Source organism: Hylaeus anthracinus, unplaced genomic scaffold, assembly GCF_026225885.1.
Source record: "Hylaeus anthracinus isolate JK02 unplaced genomic scaffold, UHH_iyHylAnth1.0_haploid 11989, whole genome shotgun sequence".
Taxonomy (NCBI): domain Eukaryota; kingdom Metazoa; phylum Arthropoda; class Insecta; order Hymenoptera; family Colletidae; genus Hylaeus; species Hylaeus anthracinus.
Genome location: NW_026534337.1, coordinates 4,574,200 through 4,599,496, shown reverse-complemented (window position 1 = coordinate 4,599,496; position 25,297 = coordinate 4,574,200). Strand labels below are relative to the sequence as shown.

At 32.0% G+C, this 25,297-nt stretch overlaps 1 protein-coding gene and 2 long non-coding RNA genes across 12 annotated transcripts in view; 2 read left to right on the top strand and 1 right to left on the bottom strand.

The window, feature by feature from the left end:
- Nucleotides 1-25,297, bottom strand: part of LOC128888004 (protein cycle) — a 101,767-nt gene that overhangs the window by 55,521 nt on the left and 20,949 nt on the right. For 6 of the 10 annotated variants that reach the window (XM_054144572.1, XM_054144580.1, XM_054144577.1 and 3 more), the window contains exon 2: nt 18,609-18,668. Coding sequence is in view for 1 of the 10 variants with exons in the window: in XM_054144576.1 (XP_054000551.1) it covers nt 8,727-8,742 (16 nt within the window). In the remaining 9 variants the exon portion in view is untranslated. The other 4 variants (XM_054144575.1, XM_054144576.1, XM_054144574.1 and 1 more) reach the window with 3 other exon arrangements.
- LOC128888137 (uncharacterized) overlaps nt 9,107-25,297 on the top strand; it is a 174,271-nt gene continuing 158,080 nt past the window's right edge. Inside the window, exon 1 of the long non-coding RNA XR_008460191.1 lies at nt 9,107-9,243. This is a non-coding gene — a long non-coding RNA (uncharacterized LOC128888137). The remainder of the gene's footprint in view (nt 9,244-25,297) is intronic.
- LOC128888135 (uncharacterized) lies at nt 12,816-20,885 on the top strand. The gene is made up of 4 exons (XR_008460189.1): nt 12,816-12,981; nt 13,054-13,687; nt 14,704-14,905; nt 20,099-20,885. It is a non-coding gene; the product is annotated as an uncharacterized LOC128888135 (long non-coding RNA).

Sequence of the window (25,297 nt, the reverse complement as noted above, 5' to 3'; positions counted from 1 at the left end):
TCGTTACTTATTAATAACTTTTCTTTCTTTCTGTAGCTATGTCGAAAGAAAGTAAAAAGACCTACCTTTAATTGTAAAAATTCGGAACGTGGAAAAATTGTTAACAGGAGAATGCGATTTCGTAGCTAGTTAGAGAGCTGAAAAACATTTCATCTGCTATTCGATCGTTTGTTAAGATACTCATCAGCTTACGAGATATTACGGGACGAAGACCAATCCACTGCCGTTTCGTCAAATATTTATCACGGTATTATTGTATGAAATTAAACGATGACCTACATAAGTTTTTGTGGTAGTGAAATAACATTTTTCTATTCGTTGTAAAGTACTGTAAAATTCGTGTTATATGAGTTCAAGGACCGTGGAACAATAATAACACTGTTTGCCCAAGATGATGAATAATATACAATAAAAGAAGTCGCGAATGTACCAGAGCATCGTATTTTACATTACATAATTATCATGCTCAAACGGTATCATTATTGTTCCAAAGTCCTTATTTCAGAATCTTTAAATAACTACACGTGTATTAATATAATGTTATCTTTTTTTTTAATCTTTGAAATATACATAATAGTATTAAGTATTATATATATTATAAGTAGTATATAGTATTAAGAGGTAAGCCTGATTACTTTAAAGTTAGTCATTTTTTTTGTATTCTGAGGTAAACTTTATTTTTTCTGAGCGTACGAAGAAGTTCTTAGGAACTTCCTGCAATTGGAGGTGGGTAAAATTGTATTCGAGTAATTGATATAACAAATAAAACGAACTCAGAATTCCTGAAATATTTAAGTCTTCTATAATCAAAATTCTAAGGTTTACTGAACGAATAAAGGAAAAATAGTTGTTCTTTTTTAAATTCGATATTAGAAATTTTCATCTAGACATGAATTTTGTCGAACTCTGTCTATGTGGAGAAAGATGCTCAAGTTTATTTTAAACTTCATTGGTATAAATTAAAGCAAATCAGTTATCACTAAACTGTGGATGACGAGATGAAACTTTTGTTTATTCAGTTTAACAGTTTATTCATAGGATGATTAGTTTTGAAAATAAACATTGAAAAGTTAGAAGTTCGTTGAACAAATTTAATTTCAGAAAAATGGCCTTTTAAATTTTTATTTTTATTTTTTATGAAACTAAACATCCTATAAATAAACTGTACATATAAAAAATGTCCATCTTATCATACTCTATAAGCTGATATTTCTTTTTTTTTATGTAAATTCATATTTTTATAGGTTTAAGCAAAAAATTGAGATTTGAATAAATGTCTTATTTTTTAAACAGTCTAACACGTATTTTATAATTGATATTTTATATATTTTTGCATTCATGCACATCCTCTGTAGATTTTCGAAAATTTTCACTATAAATGCATAAACATCTGTAGTTTAGTTACAAGGAAGCTTGTATTTCAGGTTATTAGGGCTCACTTTCGTTATTGTAAATCCTCTTTTTTGTTTATTGAGAAATACGGGAAAATATGACTGCTATCTAAACTTCTTTGCTACGCTGCTTCAGGTCAAATCCCACCTTGTCAGTTTTTTTTTGTCGTATGTTCAACTTGAATTTACAAAGAAAATAATCTTACACGGTGATTTCCTTGACATTTCAACTAATCCCACTTTTCAATCAATTGAGAGATAAGTGTACAGACACTTGATAAATTACCTATGAACTATGATGTTCGATGATTAAGTACCCGAGCTAATTGTGAAACAGGAGTCAATCATTTTTCAGTTCTCTATCTACGAAATTGTAATATTGTCGATGTGCAACACGCCATGTCGACTCTTTACATACACGTTTTTAAACTAAAGTATAAGTTCCGTGCAATTTAACACAAATTATACGTAAAATTTCATAATAAGAACAAATAAATTACGCACACATTCTGTTTCCTAAAGCCAATTAGGAAATATATATAGACGCATTATTATTTAGTATTATTACTTGTCTTCTTATACATGTTTCAGAAGCTTCGCGTAATTTAAATACGAATTTTACGTAGAACTTCGTAATAAATATAAATAAATTACACACATATTTCGTTGTTTGGAAACAATTAGGAAATACATGCAATAAAAATGTATTATTATTATAATTATTATCATAAGTATAGTGCTGAACCATTTAATACTGTTATGTAAGCGAACATACATATGTTAAGAAGTAGGAAAATTTTCTTCGCAAAGGAAGCAACATTTTAATTACGTAACAAAAAATAATGTAACATCAGCATTATTCGGGAGCAAATGACATTTTGACTTTAACTGATCACGAAACTTGATCATGTTAAAGAATTAAGTCCTTCAGCTGCTGCATCAAGCAAATGCCAACGAAGCAATTGCATTCGGTTGGTGAGCATTTCTCAATCAGCATTAGAAATAATTACAACTCCACTTAACCTCACGGAGTACATGATTTCGGTTTTGCAAAGTTTCCAAAACTACGGATTTTTTCAAATAAAAATTGTCAAGCATAGACAGTTATGTTGCACATTTATTTGTGTAGTTATAGTATTCATTTTTAGTACCGTTCGTTTGTTAACTTAAACAAGTAAATTTCATATTACATTTCAAATTTCAAATTTCAAATGCACGTTAATTGGCGCTGTAACGTTTAGCAATAGGCATGTATATTATTTTTTATTAATCATTAAATATAATGGTAATTTTGTAGCATTTTTATAATTCGATTAAATCGTGACATTACAACAAAAAATAAAGAAAGTAAGTAAAAGTAACTTTATATTTGTTTTTCATTTGTATTTTGCTGTATTTTACTTTATAATTAATTAATTTAGTTAACAAACATTAAATAATTTATATCATTCATTTTGGATAAAAAAAAAATGATGTATTCTTATTATTTGAAGTTGAATCCAAAGCATTTTCAATGCCAAAAGTTTTTTATTCGTGATTAAAAATATTGAGAATTTCGTACTAAAATTAAATGAACACAAAATTTCGCGATAAATTAGAAACTTGACAATAAAAACAAGTTTAAAACTATAAATTTATTCATTTAAATGTTGGAATTACAAAGATATTCAATTAATTAAAATTTCATATACATTTGTCTTCGATTGTACCCCCCATACATGCTTAATATGTACACACAAATTTCGCTATGAATTTAATACAGTTAGTGTAAGAACTATTCGTACAGCAAACAATTTAAAATAAATAGTTCTTGTACGAATACTTATTACACTGACTGTATATTAAATCTAAGTTCAATTCTTCAATCGAGATATTAATCAACCCTTTTAATGATATCCTTAGTATGCACGAAACAAATTCTATCTCAAACGGAATTCAAAGACAGCAGTGTGACGTGTTATTTATAATACAACCTATCCAATTTAAAAGGCATTTAGTTATCCGACGATTTATAAAGTAGTGAAATCGTAGGTTAACGTCTAACGTCTCCGAGCGGGTGATGCAACATTATCGATTACAATTTTGTAACGTTTACTTTTTTTTTTTTTTGTTCAAGAAACATTTCACTGACTTTTCGCTTGCGCAAAGAACATTAACCGCCTAGTGACTTCTTCATCCTCTTACACACCGCGATATGCGTAATTGCAAATGGAATGGAGAATTAGCTAAGACGTTGGATTTGCACGGTGACGAACGACTGAAGTTTATTTAGTACAATTTACAATATTGCGTTCGGTTCGAGTATTTATTAAGTACCACTATATTGGGTAAATGCTCCGTGTAATCGTATCTGATTACTAGATTCAAGCGAGCGCATTGCAAATTATTAGAAAAGATATAAACCGTGTGCAAGAAGTACGTTATCTACGATCTTGGATAGATTGCTACGTCGGTAATTATGTATTTATCAAATACTCTGCGTGTGGAGGTTTAATCGTGCGACGAAAGCCAGCATGAAATTTTAAAAAATGTTTGTCGCGCAACATGCGATCGATGTTGACCAATGCCATGACGCTTTTTCTTTCTTTATTTTATTTCCAGCGATAAACAACTTGGCGAAGAGTTATTACTTATAAGAATACTTATTTAGCACCGAAACAAAATTGTTTCGTTCAGTTAGAAGTTGAGGAAAAGCTTTTAACGTTAGGTTTACAGAGCAAAAGATAAGCATGTATCCGAATTCATGTTTGTCTAAAATTCTTAGTTAATTTTAGTCGATCGAATTTACTTATTAAAACATCACTTCGGTAATATAAATCTAATGAGAGATCTTCGTAAACATAATATTAAGAAAATAATTGCTAAAACGTTACATTGTTTCCACGAGGTAGAAGACAAAATGGAATTTGGAGGCCTCACCTAAAGAAGAAACGAATGAAGAATGGAAACATTTTATTTTATCGAGTTAATGAAAGAAATAAATTAAATAATTTTTAGAGGAATATCGAACCTAGAATAATGATAAATAAATAATGTGTTATAATACGTGTATATAACAAGCAGTAATTTATTTTAAACGTTTAAATATATAATTTGGAAATCTGTCCAACATCTGTGAATATTATAATTAATTCTTCCAAGATTTACAATGTGGAATACAATTGCCTAAAGCATAATCACAATAGAAAAACAAAACTTATACATGATATTTTGATATTATATAATAATAATTCTTAGATTAAATATTGCCAAACGAAATTTCTATTGAATTATAATTAATGTATTGTCAATATAAAAGCCTGGATTGTCAAAAAATTGAGAGATTTTTCTAGATTTAAACATTATGATATATCTGCATATTATAATAGTTCTACTTTAATAAATGTATCTTTATTAATCATAGCAGTATAGAAACATAAACCTATAGAATTTAATATTTTCAATGTCTTCTAGAAAAAACCTTCCAAGAAACCGGTAGAACTTTTCTTTTCTTTTAAGTACGTATAAATTTATAATAATATAAGAAATGTTTATATATTGTGTACTATAAAAAAAAGTACTTTAAAAATTTTCAATCATCTCTTTTAATATTTATTTATAGCAATTAAGTTTTTAAAATAATATATATATACACATATATATTATTAAAAGAGATGATAGAAAATTTTTAAAGTACTTTTTTTTATAGTACACAATATATAAACATTTCTTATATTATTATAAATTTATACGAACTTAAAAGAAAAGAAAAGTTCTACTGGTTTCTTGGAAGGTTTTTTCTAGAAGACATTGAAAATATTAAATTCTATAAGTCTATTACTATAGACTATTTACGACTATAGACAACTATTTTTATTAAATTAATAAAAAGAAATGAGTGTTTAGAAGTCTCGTTTGCCCATTCGATTAGCGATTTTCTATCTTGCACATAGCATAATACATTGCTACGGAGTTAACCTTGAATAAAACACGCGTATGTTTTACTTCAAGAGCCATAATTTAGTATTCCATAAAGTACAACCACGTAAATAAATAAATAATCGGCTGAGGCAATAGAAATAAGACATATCAATGCTTCAGTTAATTCTAAGATATCGTTCAAGTTCAAAATGCTTCCCTTATCTAGACCTGCACTATCTTTGCACGATTAAGTTATCAAACGTGGAACAATAAGAAAAATTGGATATCGTTGCAACACTATCTGTCTGACTGCAGTCATTTCCGTACTGCAAACATTCGTTGAATTTTGTGTCTACCTCGAGAAGTCACCGACTGCCACACCAATCTCAAAGTGAAACGGAATTATACTACGAAAAGTACAATGAAATTATAATTTCAAGATAAAAAACTTCACGTTTGAATATACAACACGTGTCTTTATTCTTGATACCTACTCGCGAACGTGCGACATGCGTTACTGCAAATGCACACGCGACTTCATTCGATTCACCTTGGAAGCTTCGGAAGAAAGGCGCTGATATATAGCGCATAATAATCTGATAAGAAGATAGTGTCTGGTCGTATAATACCAGTAGGGAATAATCACGGATTATTATTGTTAATACAAGAGAATTATCAAACAAGTGGTCAACAAAGACCGAAATCAGGAAAGAAGAATGATTGTTATTAACAATGAGACTGAGATACATGACACAAGAGATTCGTGAGAAATCTTTAGAAACGGAAAAGAAAAACTGAATATTTTTCGTTTTTTATAGTTACAGCTTGCAACGATAACTTTGTCATCTAACACACTAACACGTTCCAAAACAAAATACAATTTTCTGATATATTACTCGCGAGACAAAATACAACATCTTCTAGAATTAAATATTAGATTAATTAGAATTAGATTTAATCTAAAACTAAATTTCATGATTTTCTATTTTCGAGATGTATCTTTCCTGACATATATTGAAAAAAAGAGATGAACATACGTACACACATTCATATTTATGTACACATTTATACGAAGAGAATCGTTTGAAAAGTTATATAGGAATATAAATCTATAAAAATCATATATTCTACAAATTAACAAACCAAGATTCATGATTTTTTAACAGACTCTTTTTGAGAATAGAACAGAGGCCCATATACATGCATACACACATACGTGAATCCATACATGCACGATGTTGTCAAAAATGAGTAGCATCAATCCCACAAGTATAGAAATCGTCGTAAATATAACAGCATTAGATAAATCATTACTGAGATATAAAGCAAAACAGAGGCTTGTGCCAACGTATACATAAATCTGTATTCACAGAATATTTTCAAAAATTTGATGCCATCAATGCCTCATACGTATCACTATAACAAACTTCTTGATTTTCTAAGTAAACATTTCTGAGGTGAAACTTAAAATAAATGCCCATATACTACACACATCCAGGGGTACAGAATTATGAAACCGATTTTTTCAGTTTTTCGAATCAGTCACTTCGAAATGCCCAGAAGTGGAAAGAATCGAGAGCAGTCCATGTAATTTTACATCACTACTTTCCCTCTATTATATCCACTATCAGCCAGGAAAGTGAAAACGAAAGGAACATATTGCATCGGTTAGAAGGCTTCGAACTGCCACCTTTCCTAGGAGAGAGTGAAAATCGTCGTTACAGATTAGCTAACCAAAGCTTCCCAGATCGTTCAACCGTGCACTAACCAACGAAGGTCACAGTACAACTATACACGACACGATTAGATCGTTGTAGCTAAGCCTGTGGCTGATGTTAACATTTTACCTGCAGGTCTATTTGGTTACGAACGCGTAACAACAACCAGGAACCTATCGCGTATAATATTGTATTAAGTTGAGCGGGAAAGTTCGTGCTCTTTTTAATCTAAACAAATTCCATTGTATTAGAGTTGAATTGAATTCCAGATGGGAATTTTTCGAACCACTTTTAATAGGTACGAAACTTCATAATATCTTCTCCGTACACTTCGGAAATACTTTGTACTGTTTTATGACTGTAGTGACCCTTTAAAACTCGTAAAGCAGTACACGAGTATCTTATCAGTAAACAGTGAGTTCTGTACATTTATGATACAAGAAACAATGACAACATGATCAAAGAATATATGCACTCGTGTGAAACGAAATAGTATTATTATATAATTAATAGAATATATTCAACATACATCGTGTTTGTGTATAATTTTTATATTAGCATACGTCATAAATGCATAAAATCTAGTAACTTGTTATATATTTTTAAGAATGAAAAAAAAAATAATTGAACACTTCGAATAAACGTGTACTATATTAATTAACAGAATATATTCAACATGCATCACGTTTAGTTCCAGTATATTTTCCATATCTGTGTACGCCATAAATGCATAAAATCCATAAAATCCCTAGTCTACTTATAAATAGTCATTTTTATATATTTTTAACAATGAAAAGCAATAATGAACATCATTCGTGGCTGGGAGAAATTGTTCTTTCTTAGCCGGCAACAGTCGTTGATTTGGAGCTAAAAGCGAAACGAGTAGAATCCAAATAGAACAAAAATCAGGTCGAAAGGATTAAAATACGTGTATTTAGGAAGACGACTAGTTTCTGTTGCGAGAACAAAAGAATAACTACACATAAATTGTACAGCAAAACCGCACGAACTTTCCATTTAACCCAATATATAAACCTGTCTAACATTTTAATAAAATTTGAAAGGTGAACCTTTTGTGTATATTAACCTGGCCTGTCATTAACTTCGCACATGGTGGGCACTCGCCAATTTCCTCAACAGAGTCTCACAAGTCGACAACTAGAAATACGTTTACCAGACTCCCATTAGATAGACGCTGAAGCTAGAAAGCCCACGATTAGGGTTTTTCTAGATGAAATGTCAATGAAAAAAGTAGGGAGGTACCTTAGATACTGAACCAAGTAATCCAGAGCCACACACTTCGACGACGCGCGTTAATTCGACGCAGAGATCGGAGCACCCTAGAGAATCGGAGCACATTTTCATCGACACATGTCTTCCATGGATAATTATCACTGACGTCGCCAATTCTATACGAAATCACTATTTTCACACGTCTACGAACGGAGAAATTCCTAGAAACAGCGTTCTCCAGACGCAGACACAAATCGCTCGCGAGTGAACAAGACGAAGGCGTTTCATCCCAGTTGCTTCCGGTTGCTCTCGGCTCGGAAACCATCCGTGACACTGTTCGCACGTTGCAACCACACAATTTCCATAAAAATGACCAATCACCAAGGATTCAAAGATTCTTAAGAATCGAAACGTTTGAAACAAACGATCGTGTACGAGACTGGCAAGTTTTGGTCTTCGGTTATCACAGGTGCCGGCGGCTTACCGAGAAGCGCGTACATCCACGTCGTCGTCGACGACGAGGAAGCGGCGGCATCCTCGAGGAGCGCAGAAGGCCTCTCGCCTTCCCTCCTCTCAGCCGATGCCCTCGTGCTTCGAGGGTGCCTCTTCGACGAGGTCGTGCCGCTCGCGGATGACCGTCGCCGAGTGTCGCGAGTTCGTCGAGTCGGCCACGTGCTACCGAAAGAAGAGGCGGCCACTTCGTGGAGCGAACGATGCACGAGGAGGACCACGGCATCGGCAACCTTCGCGAGCGTTTACCGTGCCGCTACTGTTCGTAAGAGTGTTGGTGGTGGTGGTTGTAGTGGTGGTAGCGAGCCACTTTGCCAACTCACGCGCACTCTTCGCCCGAGCGGCCAACGAACACTGAGCGCGGGTGGTGGTAGTGGTGGTGGTGGCGGCGGATCGGCCCGGAGGTGGAAGTGGAGGAACACCGATGGAGGATCCTGCGACGGTGCGGATTACCACGGACGCAACCACGTGCTCCTGGACCACCGGCGCAGGTGGGAGTGACTAACTCGTCGTCTCGCGTATGCTACTTCCTTGACGCTTTCAACATTCGCGCAATCTTTAGATTGTGATTCAGGAAGAAGCGGTTTCTAGGGGAGATTGCGATTTTCGCGGCTTCGCGATTTGAACGATATTATTTAACCCTTTGAAATCGGATATCTCTTCTGCGAGGACATCGTAAGTCCAGGCAAACTTTATTAGTGATTACTAGACTGCGGTAAAACTTTATGGTATCATATAACACACATTTCTAGTAAAACACAGTAATCGAATAGTTTAATAATTAGTAACAGTTATATTCATCAAAGTAGAATACCAGATAAATGAAATTCATGAAAATGAATCGTAATATGACTGTTTCAATTATCGTGATTGCGAACTGCAAAATAGACTTCTTATATAGTATTATTTTATGACATTATGCTATTACATAGTATATAGTATTATGAATGATTGATACATTCCTGGAATCTTACCACTATACCTAAGTTTACTTTGATTACTTATAAATAGACTGCGGATCTTTATGCAAAATAAAATGTTCGCAAACGTGACTACAAAAATTGAACCTAAATAGGAATTTATTTTATTCTGCAAATGTTATAACATGAACTTTACTTTCAATCTCTTTTATATTCTTGCATATTGTTTGCATTTTGTAGGTTCTTGCGCATTCAAGTTTCCTATAAATGCATAAAGATCCGCAGTCTAGTAATCACTAGATCTGTGTAATCACACAGAATAAATTCATGGGAGCGAAAAATTTGTAAAATGTGGTACATGTATTAAGGTATAGATAGAGCGTTCGGTAACTGTTGGTACAAGCGAAAAGGAGGTGGTCTTACATGAAAAAATAAGTCGTAAAAATAGAATAAACATTTTTCATGCGAGGCTTCGTTTTCGAGAAAATCGACTTTGAATTTTCACCGAGTACGGGTGCACTCGATCGTGTCCCGTTATAACGGATTTCGCTGTAGATCATTGTCTCGATGGAAGCTATATTGATAAACACTTCAAATGCCACGGAAATGTTTTCTTACTTATTATCTTACTATTGTTATCTAAAACAATCGAATACGTTAGAAAACGTTGATTGAAATTTAATTAGAAGAAGTATGTATTCGACAGAATGGGCAACATTTTCAGCAATTTCTGTAATAATAAACTTTATGATTACTTCAGCATTCTATTTCATTACGTGTTCTTAATTTTCCGTTACGATAAAAACAAACTGAAACAGAGCTAATAACCATCGAGACAGCTATAGACAGTGAGATTCGTTATAACGGGACACAATGGAGTGCACCCGTACCCGGCGAAAATTCAAAGTCGATTTTCTCGAAAACAAACCCTCGCATGAAAAATTTTTATTGTATATTTTGGACTTATTTTTTCATGTAGAATCGTCCCCTTTTCACGTGTACCACCAGTGACCGAACACGCTGTGTAACAAATATGAGCTTGTGATACATGGAAAAAGAATGTGTAAACATATTCCACGTTTTAATGGGGGAACATATTTTGTATAACATGGTGCAATTTGTGAAGATAAACAAGGAAGCCTAAGATAGCAATTTAAATTATTACGCATCAGAATAGTATAAAATTTTGATTTTTGACATAAATATATTCCTCAAAGTCTAAAGTTTGATATAAGCTCCAGTATCATTACAGTGAATTATATGCTTTATAAGTTACATTATGTAATACGACAGATGAATGGGAGAAGGTTGTATAAAGAGAAGGTGATTACGCTTCTTCATAATACTTAAAGGTATGTCTTACATATTAATTTGAACAATGTTGAACAGCACAACAACAAGTAACATGAACTTGTGGGATGACATAATACATTGAAAATGTTCTAGCCTATAAAGGTCACTGTCGCGATTCTACAGAACCGTTATTACGTCGGCTCTGAAACGATTTTTTAAAATTATATCGAATGCATAGAATTTTTTGATTGATTGGGTATCAATATTAAATCAGTAGTAAAAGTATTGAAAGAAAATGTCGAAACTTGAAACTTAAATCTTCAATTTCAATCTTCAATTTGTCCCTCCAGTGACCCAAAAAAATAGCGATTTTTGAAATGTCCTCGCGGAAGAGTATTTATATGAAATAGTAATATCTGTGATTTTCTTTAATGTTCTACTAATGTTTAAAGTCAAAGTAATTAAATATTTTGTAAAACTTCGAATGGTGCATACATTTTTAAACACTTCGCAACTTTTACGGTTATTCTTAAAGAAATTCCAGTTGACAAAACTCTTAAACTCTCCATTAATGTTTAAGGTCAAGTACCAATAGCAATTATTTCTTAACCAGTTTTCAACTTGGAAACCAGTTTATTATATCATTCCTAGGGAAACCCCCTCTCTACAGAAGTAATTATGTGGGACAATAACCTTGAATTTTCCAACAACGTTTAATGTCTATTCATCCTTCGAAATCTAAAAAAGCTGTCAAGAAATTTTGACACACAAGTGCTCATAATCAATAAGGACTATGACGATGAGTATCAATCTAATGAATTTAACCCTTTGCACTCGAGACGTGACTCTCGGTCACCATTAAGTTTGACGCAATAAATCGGCCAACAATAATGTTTGTTTAGGTTTAATTTCTTCGGAATTTGAAGTGTCGATAAAATGATTGTCGGCGAGGTAAAGGTAACCTGATCAAACTCAGCATTCGTGGCAATAGAATGCTAAGAAAGCATCTCGAGTTGCTGATAGATACCAGAAAAAAAGGCCTCGAGTGCAAAGGGTTAAAATTCTTTTGTTTGTTCCACGAAAAATCGTGCTTTGTTTGTGGTAAATTTTTAACGAACTAAACACGAGAGGAGAGACCACGCGGTTTCGTGTCACAAGCGTAAGTGGGAGTGACTAAAGCCGTCCTACACCTCTCCGCTTATGCGAAGTTGGCGGTACCGCGACCATCATACGCAGGTCTAACCCCTTGGGAAGCTTGAAGAGGAGACCAATGAGGTTCGCGCGTATCCTCCTCGTTGGAGCTACTCAAAATTGGCTTTAAACGCCTCCTGCGACTTCGATTGTTCGAGTTAGAATAGTCTACGAGGACGCTGCAACGATCGATTTAAGGGTGGAAGCTACGTTCGACGCGTGAAAATCACAGCTACTATGCAGAAAACTTCCCTATTTAAAGATCCACAATTAAGAAAAAAAAAAGCTTCGAATTATCTCCTTTTATTTCGGAGATATTTCCATAAATATATTTTGCACCCTTAACTTTGAGGGCTGTTATCGCTCCTTTAATGTGAACGATATGAAAAAGTCAGATATAAAAAAATACCTATCAAACATTTTCTTGAGAACTAACTTACCAGATAAGTTTCATTCAAATGAAAAAAGTTGGGAAACAAAGTACAGAGCTTTTCAATAGTGACGATATGTTTTTAACCCTTTCAAACCTGAGTTATTTTTTTTCTTGTATAAATGTAATTTTATTTTTAGGGTTAACTTGGATTAAAATTAATATGGAAAAATAAAAAGAAATCCTAACAGTGTAGTTTTCGAGGAAGACTGGTCTTACTTCATGTAAAGAAATAAGGACATTCGCCCTAAACGATAGTATAATTTTTAAATTTTGTGTCCCCAATTGTAGACACCAAGTCCGAAAGGGTTAAAATGTAATGGCAGCCCTGTTTAAGGTCATCTAAGTGTCACTAGCTGTCGTTTGTATTCAATACAGTCTGACAATTCATCATGGTAAGATACACGCTTCAAAAACTTTTGTTAAATTATAGCCAACCCTAATTTAATACAATTTATTTCTAAAAGAGGAACAAATAGAGTCCAAACAAGAAATAGTCGGATTGAAAAGGTTAATACGAATATGTAGAAGAATCTATGGACTGATTTATGCATTGTCATTTTGCAAAATTATATGCTTCCTTTTGATGAAGAAAAGATATCTACAGGGTGGTCATTTCAACGCGATAATGACCCTAAACATTCGTCCAAATTCGTTAAGACGTTTCTCACGTAACAAAATATTAATGTAATCGAGTGGTCTAATCAATTTCTGGCCTTGAACTGTCATACCGTTTCATCTCAAACGAAGCACTTACTTAATTTTTCTTAAAACTCGCTTGCAGCAAAGAATCAAGGAAAAATTATTTACAGAATGATTGGTGGTAAAAGCAGTACTATTAATTGAATCACGAGATTCATACTTATCTTTATAAATTAGTTTGAATAATAAATATAGTCGAAGGAAGAGGAAGGAAGGAATTTTGTTATATAAAAAAAGGGATGCTAACCATCATATAATATCAGTTGCTTAAATAATAGTACATCTATAATTCTGTCGCCTCGAATTCGAACGAAACTGTGGACGGGAACAATGAGGGCCTCACCCCCGCGAGTCCTTCCCCTTGAAGGTATAAGGGGTCATTGGAAAACTTCCAATAAGGTAACACGAGGGTTATTCCCTTTCGTATACGGTATTAGCAGAATATGTCAATCGATGACGTAGCGTTCTGTAACCGAGGATAAAAAGCATGTGAAAATTGATACTTAATTATTTCATTACAACATCAAAGTAATGATACATAATTATTTGAATACGACATAAAAATAATGCAGTTGATATTATTAAAATGACCCGCCAGTTTTCTTATAACAAGATATAGGAACAATGCAGTTAGTGTTATTGCAATGACTCGACGGTTTATTTATAGCAGATGTAATATAACTACCAGTGCAGAATACGATTTTATTTTTCTATTAAAAATAAGAGAATTAAATCAGAGAAGTAATACGGAAATTATTATTTTTAATTTTAGTCCTTTAGATTGTGATACTTTTGTATTTGGATTACGAATATTTTAATGAGTTAATGTAATAAATATCTGTTTATTAATTTGTAAATTTTTAAAGTGTTCTTAAACTTTCTTGGATTTAATTCTAACTATCTTTTGATTTAACATTTGTTTATGGACGAGGTATTTACACTAACAATTTATAGTTTTTTCATGTTTTTCCCTGTACACTACAACAGGAAGTTAGAAATAAAAAGAAGAAAGTATTGTCTATTAAATTCTCTTTCCTGGAAAATAAAATTTGTTAAAAAGTGAGAGAACATGAAAATTCTAATTACTTTTTCACGTTGTATTAATTATACAGACCAGAATTACATTATTCTCTACAATTCTAATAAGTTACAACGTTGGACCAATTATTGTATCATTACATCAGAACACACCATGACAACGAAAATTATTAAGTACCCCATTGAACAAGCTTTGACTTGGTTTATTAATTAATTCTTTCGTTAAACACATATTTCACTTTCGACACTGACGTTCGAAAATGCTTGAAATCATGCTTGTGCTGTACTTATCGCTACCTATAGACGGAGCTCCAGAGTTAGTATTATCACCTTTAAAGTGCCCATTTTAAGGAATTTCTTCGCGATATCTACCACAGGAAGCCAGCGAAATGCGAATTGTTCGAAACGTGCCAGGGGTTAATACGAGCTACCTATACGTCGTGTGTGTATAAGGTTCGATAAGGAAAAGAAGAAACGAATTCGTTATTCATCGACGTGTCAATCGAATGTATAAAATGCGTGCAAGTTTCTTTAAAAAGCAACGAGCTAGGGAAATGGATATTGACGTTAACGCGAAAGGTAAATGTCCCAATTATATATATATTTTATTTTGTTGTACATATATTAGGTGTAGAAATGAATTCTGTGCCTTTACATTCAATCGTTTATAACTATAGTTTGAATAAAAATATTTGTTCACATTCATCTCTCAGTCTAACAAGTAATTGTAATTTTTCATTTTTATGATTATATTATTCAAACTCGCAAAATGTACAATTATTCGGTATTACAAAAATTTACGTCCATTTTGTTTGTTCTCAACCTAATCTCCGTTACTATAAATCCATAAACATAACCCAAGCTTCAACCTGATAAAAATAATAGTTTATTTTGTATTTATTTAAATTGTTAAGGAATAAGTCATCAATGCCGGAATATTCAGTTGCAGATGTCTCAAATATTATTGTATACGTTTTTTCTTTTAATTTAGAAAATGTTTCTTTGAGATAAACGTGAACTCGAAGTACAATTTAATTATAATATTCTTCTGTTCCTTTTGCTATATATAATAAATAAATGAAAATTACTTACTCCCAATCAATGCAGTGCTTTATAAAAGAAGTAAAATTAAAATTGGATATTTTTAGTCTTCTGTTTGTATTATTAAAATAAATTAAAAGTACTACTTCTACTACATGTATTACTTCTTCGCGTAAATATTTTCCTTTTTTTATCTAATGTAAATGTGCATGTATAAAGAATTCACTGTAACATTTCCGATACAATGAAGAAGACACCGAATGACGTTTGCGAACATCTTGTTCAGACTTCGTGTAAACACAACGAGTTCGATGGAAAATATGTGAAGGGAGAGTAGATGTTTTATGAAAAAAGTTTCTTCTAGTATTTCACAAACGCTCTATTGTATACTTACGTATGCATATGTATATTGGGTGATGCGATGAATATTCGCGCAATTGGAAAGTTCATCTTTCTTGGAATCGTGGTGTTTTTATAAGCATCCATTAATCATGATTAGACAAGCATAGCAAGTGGAAATTAGGAAAACTTTACTTGTGTTATTCTACAATTTATATAATTATCAAGTACTTGTAATCTGTCGTTTTTTTTTTTAAAGATGGAGTTTTCATAAGTCTCTATCAATCATGATTAGACATTTACAGCAAGTGGAAATATGGGAGAACTTTACCTATGTTATTCTTTTACAATTATTATAATTATCAAGTATACTTGTAATCTGTTAGAAGAATAATAATAAACAATAATAAACAAATTCAGGTTATGCAATATAATAATATTACAATATAATAATACTATAGATATAGTTTCATTATTATAGAAATCAGATTGTATTTATTACAAATACTTCTACTCAAACTAGCGTTATAAATGATTGAATATAAAGGCACATAATTAATTTCTACACTTAATATATAAATTATACAATTAGGATAAATTCCATATCGTGTATTTTATTAAAAAAAAGAACTATCAAATCACCCTCTGAAAATCTATTAGAATGCTATCATACACCAAACATGTTTCCTCAAACAAAACAAGATCGCCTTACACCAAGTTCAATCTCGCGCATACGTACAACAACGCAGCCAAGATTTAACCGTGCGGCATCTATGAAATCTCTTGATCCTCGATTACCGCTGAGATTCCATGATAGTCGACTACACTGTATTAATTAGCACTAATTACGATCGATATTCCATACACGCCGATCTGTTTGTAACGCAACGATAATTGTTGTCATAAATGCCATCGTGCTCAAACCCCTCTGCCCCCTCCAATTTATGATCGCCATCGACGTTTGAAGTGACCACGGAGACCTTCCTCGGTCCCTTCTCTAAATCGTCCCTGGATACTCATTAGCGTGATTTTTCGGTAACCAGAGATCAGCCTTGCTGATTAATTTACAGTGATTTTGCACTTTGCCTCTGTGCGCTTATCCAATTATTCGCCGTGAAACGGTGTGCTTCAAACAACAATCCTCAACCTTTGTTAGCGTTCCCATCAGCCAGCGGGCGGGCGTTAAAGTATCGAAATGAAACGTTTCGCCCGTTGCTATAATCCTCAAATGTGACAAACGCGGATCGTTGGCGCTCACGTATAAAGAATTGCATCGCTAATCGGTGCAGTTTCCTGTTGGTGAATTTACTGTGCCTTGGTTTTTATCAATCCCGTTCAGTAGAACGGGATCCTACTGGATGGTCGATTAGAAATGGAGCAGTGAGCGTTTCGAATCAGGGTGAAATAAGTCAAAGATTGTTTGTTAAACCTGGACAGTACAGCTTCTTATTGAATCAATTTGTGTTTATTAGCCTTAATCAGCTGACGATGAATGTTTACGAACTTTAAGGGGAATCCACGTTGAGAGACCAAATATTAACCGCTTTTCAGGATTTGTTTTTACAGATATGTAATAATTCAATTTTTGTTTAACTTTGAGAATATTTTAGGTATGTCTTAAAGAGCATTAAGTGATTTTTTTTCAGTTCATCGTTCGATTCATTTTCAAGATTATTTTCGGTATATTTGCACTTCGCTCTTTCAACTGGATGCTTTTCGACATTGAATATCAACATGCTTCAATTACTACCGAGGTATCAAGGTGTAAATTATTTTCTCAGATTCTTGAGTGACCAGAGTTTCCGGAATTCTGTTCCACGCGTTGATTGGTAAGATAACACTGGTCAACCTCTTGTAATACAATCCCCGCCCGGAAAAAGCTGTTGCCCCTGGAAGTATATTCTTTTGTCCCTCAATTATGCTTCTATAACGAGTAAACGTTAAATTAAGTAAACGTGTCTATTCATCTTTAACCGCAGTCAAACATTGTGCATCTTACAATCTTTAAATTTAATCACTAACCTAAATCATATTAGTAGTTTTATTTTTAATAAATCCAATTGAATAAATGTGATTCATATAATGAATGTATGAATTGTTTTTACTGCCACAAGAAACTGCTAAATCGATTATCTGGAATATAGAGTACACAAATACTGTGAATTTCGTTATCTTTAAATTAAATCATTAACCTAAATAAAATCAGTAGATTGTTTAATAAATTCAATTGAATAAATAAGATTCATGTAATGCATATATAAATTATTCTTACTACCTCAAAAAACTGCTAATTCGAGTAACAATTACCTGAAATATCGAGCATATACATTAAATTCATAAATCTTATAATTTAATTACTTTACTTATGCACTTTATATTTTTAGGTAATCGTGTATGAAACGCCACCTTAACATAAGTAAACAAAAAATTATATTTATTTATTGCACAATTTTGATAACGTAGAATATTAAGGTAGAATATCCTGGTTTTAATTACATTACCTTCGGTATAAACCTGCTGAAAGAAATATCACGAAGGTAAAATTATAAATTATATTTCATTATAGACATGCACTTGTAAAATTGTGCTAAATTCTTGTAGGTTGCTATTACACAATAAATTCTTTAGCGAACAAAGGGGCCGTAATATTATACAGTTTATTTACACTGGTAACAATAATTATTATAAAATTAAGTAGCGCGTGAGACAGAATTAAATGTTGATATACGAATATCTTCTAATAGCACTATAAAATAGTGAAAGGATTGTTTTCTTTTATTTTGCTTTAATACAAGTAGCTCTTATTAGAAAGAGTACGCAATAAGCTTTCTCCCATTTACTACACCAGTAAACTAATGGGATATCAAATTGGTACAAAAATTATAAAAAGAAATAATCGTACCCTGAAATCTTCTCCGAGTCCTTCGCCCTGTCCCCTCATCTGGCAGCATGACCCAATTATCTGCAAGCAAAATTTACAATTAGACCATATCTTCGAAGAAGAACCATATATGATGTGGGATTTTCATCAATTTCCAAAAATAATTTGATAATTTGGTTCAAAACACTTGTACAAAAACTCTGATTGTAATTAATATTAGTTGATGCTTCTGTTGAAAAAAATTCAATGATTCGATGTTGTTTTGCTTATTTAAAAATTTATTTTTTATTTATGTTTAAGAAACGCCAGTCAAACCTATATCTGTTCTTCCGAATATGTACTATATATATGTATGTATTTAGTATTTTATAGTTTCTTTCTGTTTTATACAAACAATATAATATTAATGACAATTATTGTGTAAAATAGTATAGCTTTCAGTATCGTATAAATATTGTTTAGAGGTTATTTCACAGAATGTTGTCGACCACGCAAAAATTGAAGCCCGATATTATGTTCGGTTTAAATGGCGCGACGTTGAAATATGAAATACGTATTAGCCAGCGGTTTTTGCAAGGAAAGATATATTGTTGCATGAGAATGTATCGACTTACGTATGTTCTTCATTTTATAAATAAATCCGATTAAATAAATACAACAGAATTAACAATACAACTACAACCTGCAATAGAATTAAAATCTATCCACAAAATGATATAAATAGGACATGCAATAATAGTCCGACTATACGTGTTTCTTCCTCATGTTTGAAAATTATTTTGCGTGACACTAAAAGACATTGCGTAAAAGAAACAAGGTGTTTACGAAGCTTCGGTGTTCGCATCGTTCATCGAGTGATCGTGAAGCAAATTGGCGAATATCCTTCCTTCGGGCCATTGTACATTTTTATAATTGGCCCGATAACTTGTTAATTAAGCGCCGAATTGTTCGCTCAGACGTAAAAGAAATACGGCGAGTGCTTCTCGCGTTCAGATGCGCGAGACATTAAATTAAGAAGTACGCGCAAGGTGATAAATCAACAGGGAAGTAAATTGTACAAGGTATAAACGATCTTGTCTCCGTTTCTGACTTTTATATAGGCTGGGGAAACGTAATGCTAAATTTGACAATGGTAAATTTCACGTAACATACTATCTAGCGTATCTGTTCACAGTCCTTCGTAATTATAAATTTTTAAAGTACATTGCACAAGGTATTACATTTAACATCAAGATTGAATACTTAATACTTAAGCCGTTTTTTAAAAAAGTGCTTTGGTGTTTCGTTTTTTAATCAAACACAAGTAGTGTGGAATACACCTTATTTTGTTATTTAGAATGAGTGTACATATTTTCAATTAAACGTGAAGGATGATGTATGGGACGAGAAGAATCTATTAACAATTTTTTAAATATCGTGATTTTCATTCATCGTTGCATCAAAAAATTCAATGTAATTGTAAATCGATATTAACAAAGACTACACACTACATCGGTTCATTTATTTTGCAGAAGATCGTAGAAAAAAAAGAGATTTCGATATAAAAATATTTTGTTGAAAAGAAAAGAAAGTTTATGCCGAAGACAAAACTATAGACCAAGTTATAAAATTGTACAAACGGAGAATCTAAAATTAAAATTTTAATTCTAAATCTAAACAGTAATCCAGGTATTTAAGGGTTAAGACTTATTTATAATTTTTTCAAACACTGTAACATAAGAATTTATGTAAGAATGGTTTGAAGCAATCATTCATAAGTCTAAATTTTTTTTACATTGTTTTTAAACTATTTTTGTTTGATATTCAAAGATGGTAAAAACTAAATGAACAATTCATATTTCTTCATATTCTTTGTGGTGCGATTCACAATCAGTAGAAGCTCATTAAAATATTCAAAAGTGTTAAAGATAAACTATCTAATATTCCACACAATCTTAACGATATAATAATTTGAAACCTAGAGGAGAGGATAAACAAGTGTCTGAAGGGAAGCCGGTAGTAGAATCGTGCGCATACATAGCCGATTTTGAGAAAATAGTAAGAAAGAAGAAAGAGAAAGGCAATGAGATTGAAACAGATGGAATAGTAGAGGTCGAGGAGATAGACTAACCGTAACCTAAAATAACCTAAGATTCTTAAGAAAGAACAGAAATATTTTGAAGGATGTTAAGACAGTTGTATGACAATTCTGTAATCATACAAATAAAATATTTAAAAACTAATGAAATATTAAAACAACTAAACCAATGATTCTAGATTATAAGAATACAAGATAAGGAAAAGGGGATATAATGTAAGGAAAGGGAACAAATGTAAAAACCCATAAAAGTTACTCATGGCAATAAAATAAAAAACTAAAACAAACTAATTTGAAACAAGTAATTACAGTTTATATGGACTCAAAAATATAGTGTTAAATCTTACACCAAAAAAGTATACATTAAGTATTACCTAACGTAATTGTTTACAGTTTTTCATAATTCTAATCTATCATCAAGATTACATAATACAATTGTAAACAAATAATGACAATTATTCTACAATTGTTTGGTAGATGTGTCTAAAGCTACAGGTTCAAGATAAAAATTAAATAAATTTCAACCTTTGTTTAGAGTACGTTTACTCGCAATTATTTGCCTAGAACGTTTTATTTGAAACCATTTTAAACATTCAAAACAAGTAGGAGCATACGAGCAACGAAACGATACCGCATGGTTAAACCACGCATTTTCATGCCTCTCTCGAGAATGCTGGTGAATTCTACTTACGTAATAAGCGTACTGACAACAGTACAACAATTTAACCACGTGATTATATAAACGTCATCAAGCCTGCGTCTGACAGATTATGTCTTGTGGACGACATCCCCTATCGTCGCATCGGCGGATCATAAATACTTCCCTATAGTTCGCTCAACAATAGAGACACAGAATATCGATGCTGGAAAGGAGCACAGATAGGCAAAACTTGCATTGGCGGAAATATTTATACACGTGATTTTATGACTTAAAAAAAAAAAACAGTATACAATTTTCAGTATATTTCAATTCACTATATGTTCGAAGACATCACCAAGAAAGGAACAGCTACTTTCACTTTTATTAATATATCAAACATAAAACGATCACAACTTTGAATAAACTTTAATTTCTAATCAATTCTATGAATTCTAATTTAGTTAAAATTTCACATTTATTTCGAATAGAAATTTCTATGTTATGCATATCAAAACTTAAAGTGAAAAATGTTATGAAATAAAAATCCTTCTCAAGTATTTTTTTTACAATTCATTATGTTCAAAGACATCAACAAAAAAGGAGCAGCTACATTTACTACTAATAAAAATATATTCTACATTTTTTTTTTATATTACTATAAACATCACTTGTAATCAATTTTGTATTAAATCTGTTGCAATACGTTTAATAACATCCTAGAACCTGAACTTTTTTTTTACCACAGAGAATATTTTTTACCTGCTTCAAGCAATTTGGAGTTCGTTGAATATAATTGAACTTACTGATTATAGTTAGTAGTATTTCATTATTATTATTTTATTGACAACTTTATCAAAATGTAAATCAATTAATACTTCTATATTACATTAATGCAAGACTATTTGCAATATTATTTAACATATTTCTGTAACAGCAAGTGTTACAAGAAATGCTTAAACAGAGATCAATTGTTTGTGTGACATTTGTTATTTTCAGAAATTGTTACGAGCCGGAGGAGGCGGCTGCGTAGCCGAGGTTTTATATTGGAATAAGGAAATAAGGAAATTTCAGAAACGGCAACGTAACACTCAATTAATTTGTATTAATAAAAGCGACCCTAAAGTCTTCGTAGTATGTATAGCAAGCTTGAAAAGATTCATTCAAACTCGATGACAATAAGTAATTAATAATAAAACGTCTGTTCAAACTCTCATCAAGGGCAGTTAAACTGTACTATAAATAAATATGATTACATATTTAGGCTGTAGCAACAATAAATCGAACAATGCATTGTCATGGCATCATAATTGTACCGAATTGTATGGGCTTGCGAATAATCAATTTATCCTATTTACAACAGGAGTATACTTGTGCAAGCACACAAGAGTGTCAGGTGGCAACGAAGGATCCTTAGAATCTTTTCATTTAATACGCCACCTCGTCCGCTATGAACATCTGTATCCTCGAGTTTCCAAACCTATTATGGTATTCAAAAGCCACTGAGTACTGTGTGAGAAGCTTTACATTGTTAACGAACCGTTGGAGAGATATTAGACATTACTGATACATTCGTTCTTGGCAAGTCGAAGACAATGTAAAAATATGCAATGTGCAAGGTGCATCTATGTGATCAGAGAGCTTAGTGCGAAGTGCAATAGTTGAAGTAACAACTGAGTCTCCAATAAATAAAGCTGAACGTGTCTATGCAATTTATTAAAGGGGAAACGAATATCCCAGTTATTAGTTAATAAAGGAATTTCTGTTTTGTAATCAAATTAGGAACTAGTTAGGTATTGTAGTACTACATTCTTAATATTTTTTACCTGCTTCAAGCAATTTAGAGTTCGATGAATATAATCGAACTTACTGATTATAGTTGGTAGTATTTCATTATTATTATTTTATTAACAATTTTATCAAAATGTGAATCAATTAACTATATACATCAGTACACACGAACGTATGCATTGACTTTATTTATGGTTATATTTACACTAGATATGAATATATGCATTTCATTTATTACTAAATTTAGATGTTAATATATGCATGTATTTCGTTCATTTATTACTTCTATTTAAATGATTATATCTATTCCATTCATTATTACATATAAATATAAAAACATACATTTCATTTGTTCCTACAACTAGATATGATAATACATGCTTCATTTATTTCTACATTTGCAGATTCGCTATTAGATTAATAACAATAGTAATTGTCACTTCATAAAAAAAAGCCAGCAACTTTGCTCCAAAAATCAAACGAAACAAAACGAACATCCTTGTTCATAATGAAACCAAGTAGAAAGGAATAATTTCAGTGGAACTACCATTTGATTTTCGAAGGTGACCCACTTTTTGAAACGATAAATAGGAGATTCCCTTAAAATAGTCCCGTGCAAATGTAAAGTTTGCAACGACGATCTCAAAGATTGCCCATTTTTTAAGACGATAAATTGAGAATTCCCTTAAAATCATCTAGTGGAAAAAAAGTTTTCGTTGATTTTCGGAGTCCGAATATCGAAAACGAAAACCATTGGCAATTGAAGCTCGCCGAAGTTTAACAGGAGAACTTATTACGCAAAGCCGTTGCAGCGATCATGTATAGAAGTTACGATGATTTTATAGTAGTCGAATAACGCTTTGCGACTAGACGCATTACAGCACAGAATTATGTATGTGTTACTTGCCCCCGTAACGATTTCATCGGTTCTGTTGATTACGTTACATTATATTATCTGTCTGCGCTAGATATTATTATGTTTTTTCGTAGTATTACGTGAAGGAATTTATTCTTTCACTGAGAATTTCGAAACATTCTACGCAGAAACATGTCGCGCGGTTAAAATCAAACCAACTTCCTGCAATGCACACCTGTATTTAAAAGTATGATTAAATCGATCGCATTCCAAGGTTAGAATAATATGTTTTTCTCTTGGTGTTTTAATTGTAGTAATAAGATTCAGTTTAAAAGTAGATTGACGACTATTTGTAACAATTCTTTCTTTGTTTCTCTTACGAAATATACTGAAAAACACATACCATAATATTAAGGATCTCGGCTTTTAACATCACTAATGATTTGTTTTATAAAGGGTTTTCCAAAAAGTGCTTCACGATTTACTATTTGATAAAAATACAGGTGGTATGGAATATATAAAATTTTACTTGAGTGTCGGATGTAACATGATTTTAATTGAACGTAAAAAATGATGTCGTTTAATGTATCCACTATGGCTGTGGTGATAGACGTATTTTGACATTCAAAACAAGATCTCAAAGCCTTGTTTGAAAGATCCTTTATATATTTATTTAAAAAGATGATCTACATTTAATATAATGATTTATTTGTGATCTTTATACGACTTAACGATTATTGTATACATAGTAATTCCTTATTGAGTTGTTTGTCTTTTGTTTGTTACTCAAAATATTTTATCTCGATGAAAATTTTACTCGTTTCTGGAGTATATAGAGTAACAAAAACAAAGAATGGAAATCTATAGCCTCTCCACGCCTGCTATCAATTATAAATGAGTATTATAAAAGGAATTTCTTTACATAATCTCTCAAAATGGATATAATTTAGAATTTGAAATTGAAAATCGATCATAGGAGATTTTTCTACTCGAACCTATTGAATAAAAACGACGTTTCGATATGTCAAACACATAACGCTATACTTCTAGGTACTGTGAACCACTTTGTACTCCACTACAAAAAATTTTCTACTTATAAATTGTAATATTAATAATTAACACTAATTTCACATGTATAATTTAGAACGTTTCAAAGTATAGTAACCTTTAAAATAGTTTTAATTAATTAACCGTTTCTAAAAACTGTAACGCGTAACCAATACCTTCTATTTGCGGGGAAAAAGGAGAATTTCCGCGCAAATCATGTTAGGTCAAACTTTGTGATCAGCCTTCGTAAGAAATTAATCAACACTGTCCATATTCTGCTTACTTGTAATACCACATTCCCC